This window comes from Lagopus muta, chromosome 6 (assembly GCF_023343835.1).
Source record: "Lagopus muta isolate bLagMut1 chromosome 6, bLagMut1 primary, whole genome shotgun sequence".
Classification (NCBI taxonomy): Eukaryota; Metazoa; Chordata; class Aves; order Galliformes; family Phasianidae; genus Lagopus; species Lagopus muta.
Window position 1 is genome coordinate 2,679,080 of NC_064438.1, and position 8,893 is coordinate 2,687,972.

Consider the following 8,893-nt stretch of genomic DNA (forward strand, 5'->3'; position numbering starts at 1 on the left):
GGTGCAGCTACTGAACTTCGTTTTCTGACGTTTGCATCTTTGTCAGATACACTTCCTCACCCCCCTCAAACTAACTCCAGACTCTTTTCCTATACAAAATTTGAAGTGGAAGCAACAAGGCAGTGTTGTAAATACGTGGGTAAACCTGTGGGTAAACCCATGTGCTGCTCTCTTCTTGCTTGGCAGCTGTGCCGTGAAGGCTTGCCCAACTAGGGATGGAGCAGAAAGCTTATTTGGGTGGTCTCAGCTACTGGCTTGCTGGTTGAGGGCTGTGGAAGTAGTGTTGCCTATGAAACTTTTGTCCCTCTACATCTAGTTGAAACTGGCCCCCGAATTTTTAAAGTTGCTTACAGAGAACCCGACAGTGATAGCAAAAGTCTTGTTGCAACATGAAATCACAGAGGGGGGAAAGCAGGCTGAAAATTACAATGCTTTGAAAGCTGTGATGTGCTGCATTGTCAAAATAAAGTATCAGTGGCGAAGACAGCAGTTCTTGCCACAGGGTTTTCAGTAGTTATGCTGATACATTAACTTCACAACACAGTGCTATCTCCAAAGATAAAGTAGTTCTTACAGCAGGACAGGTGCAGGGCTGGCTGCCTAGTGAGATGGGTTAGATTGCTGCCCCCTCTGAGGGTGTTTAAATAAAATAATGGCAATTAAATAGAAGCTGTCCGTTATTCCATTAACATATATTGGGGTGGCTTTGTGAACTTAGAGATTTCTCCTCCTGGTCTGCTAGTTCTTGTGTAACTTTGGATTCCAGTACTTCTAGGTGTTCTGGTACCTTGTAGGGACAATATTACCACAGAGATGCTGTGCTAACAACTGGATGGAACATGTGTTGAGAAAAGTCTGCACACGAGGGCAGGCAGCCAGAAGATGACTGATAACACCACTGACGAAGCAGGCATAGTGTTAATACCTGTCAGGAGTCTGACAACAGGCATTTCCAGTTTCTGGTTCATACACATCACAGTGCTGATCAGCTTTGTTCCAAGGACTGACTATGGCTAAAAGCAAGGTATTCCCTTACAGCAGTGCCACACACAGACAGGGATTCAGCGAAGGTACGTATCTTGCAAAATAAGCGGGCATAGCCCTTGCTGTAGAGGAGGCACTGTCCATGGGCAACTGTCTGATGCTTTAACTTCTTAACCATTGCTTTTCGTTGGCTGAGCTTCTCTTACGTTCACGTTGAGTGCATAACTTTCTATAGGTCCTGGGAAACTTGCCACTTGCAGCAGAGCTGATGGGTGCGTGGGATGCTTTACATGCTGTTCAGAAGTTTATAGGTGCTTGTAAGATGCGAGCTTAACTGGTACAGCAGCTTCTGGGTTGTTGGAGGGCTGCTGGACACACGTCACAGTACAAAGGATCCAACTCATGCTAGTTTGCCTGCAGTGTGCTCCATTCTGCTCCTGCTTTCAAATGCCAATTATCCTCAACTTCAGTGGGAGCTGCATGCATGTGCTTGGCAGAATAGCATTATCCTGTGATGATTCAGCACAGTGTTGCATACTAAAGAGCCGTAGTAAAATGGGAGGCAAACCACAGATGTTGCACTGAGGTCTGAGACTCTGCCCTAATGTTCTTTCATGCACAGGTTGGGTTAGCATTGTATAAAGCTCTAGTGGAAATTGGAGTGAATGATTTTGGAGAACTGTAATTATTTGCTTTTGCGGAGGATCTAGATATTATCTTGGCAGGGAGTAATAATTCCATTGAATGGTTTTGTAGTTGGCTTTTTGTTTAGCTGTTTTATGTGGGTTTAGATTTTTTTTTTAATATGATAATATCTAGGTGAACTTAAAGTTCACTTAAGTCTTGTAATGTTCCTTCTGAATGAACGTAGAAACGGCATGAGCGTATCACAGCAAATTCTCTAAAACAGCTTGATTTTGGGCTTGGAAGGCGGTGTGAATTGTCAACCTGGAATTTGCTAATGCTATAGTCTCAGATTTGGAAGTCTTGTCTCTGCTGTCTGGTGTTTCTGGTATGGCAGTAGGAGTATGGATGGCATGTTACCCTACCCATGCTACTCCTGGTGAGCATAAACCTGCTGGTAGTTGCTATTTGAAGAGGGCTTTCCCTGTATAGCTTGATGTGGCAAACACACAGTCCCTTTTGGAGCTGAGTTTGTTTACAGGGATGACCACAAAGCCTGTGCAGTTGGGGTGCCCCTTGTGCGGGATGCTGTACGAACAGCTGGAGAAGCAGTGTGTGTGCCATGGGCTCTCCCAGCAATTCCCATTGTGAATGTGTAAAAATAGTGCACATCTGTTCTCTTCTATGGGTGTTGTCTCTGTGAAAGCTCTGATACCATCTGTGAGCCTGGCCTGCTATTCCTTCGCCTGTGCACACTGCCAGAATTTATTGTGCCTCTTTCCTGGTGTTTGCAGCTTGGGTCCAAGATCTGGCCGACAGAAATCCTGCTGGGAACTCCTTCAGGCCTGTACTTTGCCAAGTGAACTACAGGCACACTTGTAACGAGGAGCCTGGCTAGTCTGCTCATGTTAAGAACGGCTGAATTCCTTCTGAGAGTTTTGCAGCAAGTGTGCCCTTTGTATTGTTTGAGCACCCAGAAAGGTATGAGGAATGTTTGTAGGAAACTGATGTGTAACTCTATGAGGGATCAAGGGTGTTATGTTGTGGCATTAATATCCTGTATTATTTTCTTTGGGTTCTTTCCCACCTCTGGTCTATGGGACAAGTTGGGTTGGGTTGGTTTTGGTTTGTGAGGAGAGAGGGGGGAAAAAAGTGTCTGTGTTCTTCCTGACATGAAGCAGCAACTTAAAGAATACAAATTGGGCAAGGGCGTGCCTATGTATGTATGTATACATGAGAGGTGTGTGTGGGGGGTGCTTTATTTCCAGCAATAAAAATTAATTATATAGTTGGCACGAATAGCTGTGAGGATAACCATAGTGCGTCAGACAGCCAGTTATGCGTGTATTAAAGGTTAATGCTGTTTGTTCTCAGTGCGTTAAATCTTTGTAAAGCATGTGCTGACATGCATCCCATTCTGGTATCTGTTCACACACTCCAGTAATGATGCGTGGAGCAGGAACTCGTGCCTTTGCCATTCGGTGCTATTTAGTAAACTGAACTTCTGTATAAAGGTCTTAGAAAATGGCAAGGCAGAAAATGATTATCTTGCTGCTTATTTGACTTTCCACTGCATGCTGCTTTTCTGGAGATGAAAGGATTCTGAATCTATTCACTACTGAAAGTTATTTCAACTTTCATGGCGCATCAGGATGCAGGAAGGCAAGTTCATGTTCACGGTTGTTCTTCAGGTCTCTCTGCTGGAAATAGAACCTAAGCCATTAGATTTCTGCTTAAAATAACTAAAAATAATGAAATGAAACAATTAGCTGGTGAATTCTCATTAAATGCTAAATACCTAAGTAAATAGTGCAGCTAAGTAATTGACTGCATATGTAAACTAGCTGTAATTGACATGACCTTCATTTAACAAGCCTCCTTCCCATTAGTGGGGACTGCTGCCACAATTATGTGCCTTTATTCTAGCTGTAATTGTATGGACTTTATTGAAGTACAAACTAGGTCATGTCTTTCTGAGATCTGGTCCGTGGTGGGTGACCTGTTTTCATGGCTTCAGCTTTGTTGCTGCATTAGAGGAGGAAGGATGCTCTCACAGCCACGAGAATGGATAGCATTTAAGGAACTGGTCTCAAGCCTCATTTCTGACAGGCATCTTGTGTGACCCGAGGAAGCTGTTCAATGCTGAGTCTCAAGGCAGCTAGCATGCACCTATGTAAATAGATGTTCAGCAGGAGCATGCTTGGAAAATGGGAAAGTATGGATTTGTCCTGTGTTCCAAGCCCTTTCCGCTTCCACGCAGGTGATGTGGTCCCTGCCTTGTGACTGGAGGGGTGTATGTGGTCTGTCAGTGTTTGGAGTTTGTACAGCACCTATTGCAGCAAGACAGCCAGTACCTTTAATCTTTGCAATATAACAAGTGTTTGATAGTTGGGGAGTAGAAGAAAAAGGACTGGAAGATGCTGTCCAATCTGTGTCCAGTGCTGCACGGGGATATTAGTCCTGCTCACTAAGTGAGAGCTGAAATCATGCACACCCGTGAGTCTGTTCATCAGTAGCTCGAAGGCTGTTTCTATCCACAAAATGAGGTTTGTCTTAATCTGCTGTGGTATCTTAAACTACCAGATTCTGAGCAACTTCTCATAGAAATTATAGCCTTTAGAATGAAGATGCTTCCTAGAAGTTTAATTATTTTGCTCAATATTTTGAGTGGAAAACCTGAGGACCATGTATATTGCTCTAGTCGTTGTGAAGGTAAAGGAGAATATTCTCATGTCCTGCTTGTGCTGTTCAGTTTAGTCTGCAACTCTTATACAAAGATGTAGCCGTGTGCTTGCTTGCTAATGGTATTCCACGTGTCTGCACTGCTAAGCCATACTTTGACATACTTCTCTATTGATATAAGTGGGAGGGAAAGGGGTGGCTTTTCAGGTGGTCACATTTTCTTGTGAATAATGTCTGTCATAAAGTTGTTGGCTTTCAGAGACTAGTTGTGTTTTTTCATAGTACCTATCATAGTGACGGTCAGATATCAGATGGGATGTAAATTGATCAAGCTTGACAGCAGTTTCCCTCCTAAATGGAGGGCAAAACCAATTAAGAAAGGATTAATTTAATGTCTGAGATAAAATGCTGCTAGATCTGGTGACCAGCCAGCAAGTTGGAGGACACTGAGCTTCCTGATGGAGCTTCTCTGCACCTCTCTGCTTCTCATATATTGTCTTCCTTTAAGTTTTCCTCTCAAATGAAGTTCTGCTATTGTAGTCACTCTGGATCCTATCAAGTTCATTGCTATCATAAATAAACAGTTCAGTGATAATAGGGAAGGATGTGTCCTGTTCCAGGAATCACTGTATCCTTGGCTTCACTTAGCAAATCCTCAGCCTCCAACGGTCAAGCTTCACTGATGGATGCAAGCTCCTGTTTGTTCTGTGCTTGCCTCGGTCCCGCCTGTGTTGTGTCCTGCTGCTGTCATGTTGGGCGGCCCTCTGGCTGCTGTGTGCTCAGACAGAATCCGTCCACTAGAGTCCAGATATTGGCTGGGACCTTTGGGCACCACTCTAATAAAAATAATGACGACTTGATTAGGAGCCGCCTGCTCTGTGTTATGTTCAGTGCTCTGGTGGTCAGAGGATGCAAAACGGCTTTTGATTTTCCTTTCACATGAAAGAATTCTGAGAATTCTCAGAAGAGGGAATGTATGATTCTTGTTCCCACTGGCTCTGTCCTTTTATGCTAGCTAAACCGCTCTGTCTCCCTCCTGTCATGCCTCTCCACATTTGACCAAGGAAGACTGATAGCCTTTTTCCTTGTGTGGTAAATCATCTCTAGTGTCTGTTTCTTCCCTTTGAGGAAGAAATCTGATACTGCTCCCTGTAAAATGTGTTTTTAAAATCCCAGGATGAAAAATATGCGAAATATTAATGTTCTGCATGGTTAGAGCAAACACTGTGTTCCTGTGAGTCACAGATGTCAGGTTTGTTTAATCTTAATAAATCTATGCCACAGTAACACTTTTAAACAGGAAAAGAGATGGAGGCAAGAAAGTGAAGTTGTGCTGGAAAGGAGGTGATTCTTAGCCAGAATTTGGCTTAGTAGCTGAGGGGAGGGCATGGGCACAAAAGATGTTGGTTTTCATTCCCTGCACCCCCCAGCACTTCATTAAGTAGACTTTGAGACCCACGTGTCAGGCACTGCCTTTCTAGTACATATTTCATTTTCTTTGTGCGTTTTGTGATTGATTGTCTTTCCACATTGGAGTCTTATGAGTACTAGTTTCCCATAGCATATTTGCAGGAGATGAAGTAAGGCTTTTTACATAGCACCCTGTTGGCAAACAGAAATAGCATTTACTCCAGTGAGTGCTGCCAAGTATGAGGTACTTCCGAGTGAACTTCAAAAGCTACGAAATAAGCATTAGCTGCTGCTTCAAAAATGTGAACAATGCCATTGCTTTCTAGCAAGCAGAACTGGTGAGAGAGCAGATAGGAGGGAAATACAACAACTGGACACATGATAGATGTTGTAGTAGCACTTGGGATCAGACTAAGTATAGCTCTGTGTCACAGCAGGATTTTGGGGGGCTCTCGTTGTGATCGTATCCTACCTACACACTCTGTTCTTCAGGAAGAAACAATTTCTACCCTGAGAAACACATGGAGGCTTAGCAAAACACGTGAGTAGCTGCAGTTGTGCAAGCCCAAACTGTTTGGAGTGCTGGTAGGAATGAGTTTTGCTAATCCCAAAGCTGGTGAGGAGTTTTCTTGCCGACGCTGTTAGCTGGTGCTGTCCCTGTGTGCTCAGTGAGGAAAGAGCCAAGCCAACTGATAAGCCTGAAGGCATGGCCCCTAACATGATCCAGAACTGGAGGCAGAATGTGCGAGAAACAAGGCAAGCTGTTCTTTGTTCAGGTATGGCGGTGTGGTGTGGCCTGGCCATGCTGTTAGTTTGCATGGGGAGCCCTGGGCTTAAAATGTGTGCTTTGCCCACTTGAGATTAGCTGCTGTGGGGCTCTGGGGAAACGCAGCACAGCGATCCTGGCGCTGTCATTTCGGTATAGCGAGCACTTTATCAGTGCTGTAATCCAGTATGTCCTTTCCCTGGCATTCACATGATGCAAGCAATCTTTCCAGCTCCAATTTAGTAGGGTTACAAGCGCACAGTCCTGCATCATTTTCTTGTTCTATATTTGTGTACGTACCCTCTACTTCTAGTTGAGGGATTGACCTGGTGAGACCTCTGAGGTGCATGGCCTCTTCCTGTGCTTTGAGGATTGCTTTTAAAATACAGATGCAATTTATCCTGGTGCCGTTCTGTTTCTTTTGGAATTGACTATTTTTGGCATAGGGAGATCTTTAAATAAATAATATTTAAAAAAAAAAAAAATCAAATATTTGGCTTTCCGCTTCCTTGCCTTCCACACTTGTGAAGCTGCCTTTTAATGCTGAAACGCTATGTTGCTAAATAGCAGTTCTGCTCTTGTTGTTACTTGAAATAGGTGTAATAGTTCAGTAAATAAGGAATTTGTGTAGTATCTGATCTAGTACTTATCACAGCAAGACATTGGCACATATGAACTGACTCACTGTTATCAGTGTTGCCCAAGTTTTCGCGTATGATTTATCTGGAAATCTAAATTGAAGAAACACCTTTGTACCAGAGTATGCTCCTCCGCTGGTATTGAGTTGCAGCTGCATGCATGCAGTGTATCTCTGCAGGAAAAGCATGGTGTCTTGTGACAGTTTAGGTGAATTTTGATAGCTTTGTTCTTCTGAGGTTAATTTCCTTCTTGTTTTTGTCCTTAACAGTTCCACCAAGTTAGAAGAGTGATGACCATCCTTTTCCTTACTATGGTTATCTCATACTTCAGTTGCATGAAAGCTGCCCCGATGAAAGAAGCTAGTGTAAGAGGACAAGGCAGCTTGGCTTACCCAGGTCTTCGGACCCACGGGACACTTGAAAGCCTAAATGGGCCCAACGCTGGTTCAAGAGGACTGGCGTCGCTGGCGGACACTTTTGAGCACGTGATAGAGGAGCTTCTAGATGAGGATCAGGACATCCAGCCCAGCGAGGAAAACAAGGATGCGGACTTGTACACATCCCGAGTCATGCTGAGCAGCCAAGTGCCTTTGGAACCCCCGCTGCTTTTTCTGCTTGAGGAGTACAAAAACTACCTGGATGCTGCAAACATGTCCATGAGAGTCCGGCGTCACTCTGACCCAGCTCGCCGTGGGGAACTGAGCGTCTGCGACAGCACGAGCGAGTGGGTAACGGCGGCGGAGAAAAAGACTGCAGTGGACATGTCTGGTGCGACCGTCACAGTCCTTGAGAAAGTCCCGGTACCGAAAGGCCAACTGAAGCAATACTTCTATGAGACCAAATGCAACCCCAAGGGGTACACAAAGGAAGGCTGCAGGGGCATAGACAAGAGGCACTGGAACTCGCAGTGCCGAACTACCCAGTCTTATGTGAGAGCTCTCACCATGGATAACAAAAAGAGAGTTGGCTGGCGGTTTATAAGAATAGACACTTCCTGTGTATGTACATTGACCATTAAAAGGGGAAGATAGTGGGCTCGTGTTGTACAGATTATATTGAGACGAAATTATCTATTTGTATATATACATAACAGGGTAAATTATTCAGTAAAAAAATAATTTTATGGACTGCATGTATAACTGAAGTTTATACAGTACAGTGATTCCACAATCTATTTATTGAACGTATCCATGACCTGAAAGGGAACAAAAGTCAAAGTCATTTGCGCACAAATTAAAAACAAAACAAAAACAAAAAAAAAAGGAAAAAAGAGGAGGAAAAAAAAAAAAAAGAAAAAAAGCAAACAAACTAAAAAGTCTGCATTACATTCCTCGATAACGTTGTGGTTTGTCGCCGTTGCCAAGAATTGAAAACAGAAAAAGATTTAAAAAAAAAAAAAAATTAAAATTGCATGCTGCTTCAATTGTGAATTGATGATAAACTGTCCTCTTTCAGAAAAATAAATTGAACCAAAACATTCCGTTTACATTTTAGACAGTAAGTATCTTTATTCCTGTTAGTACTATATGTTTACTGCTTTTACCTTCTGATAGCGTTGGAATTAAAACAATGTCAAGGTGCTGTTGTCATAGTTTTACTGTTTCTCTTATTTTTGAATTCCCATCAGATTTGGGAAAAAGAACAACAACAACAACAAGGAAAACCACATTAACTTATTCTGGATTAAAGACAAATTTGTTTCTTGTATGTTGTGAAGGTGTTTGCAATAGCAATCCGACTACTACTGATAAAAATAAATAAATAAAAAGAGGCAACTGAAAAAGAATGG

The 8,893-nt window shown here is 43.1% G+C and overlaps 1 protein-coding gene across 4 annotated transcripts in view; it reads left to right on the forward strand.

Moving 5' to 3' along the window:
* The window catches only part of BDNF (brain derived neurotrophic factor), a 31,488-nt gene extending 23,124 nt beyond the window's left edge, over positions 1–8,364 (forward strand). For all 4 annotated transcript variants that reach the window (XM_048948272.1, XM_048948274.1, XM_048948275.1 and 1 more), the window contains exon 2: positions 7,374–8,364. In XM_048948272.1, the coding sequence (XP_048804229.1) occupies positions 7,374–8,135 (762 nt within the window). In that variant the 3' untranslated portion in view covers positions 8,136–8,364. The remainder of the gene's footprint in view (positions 1–7,373) is intronic.
* The last annotated feature ends 529 nt before the right edge of the window (positions 8,365–8,893 follow it).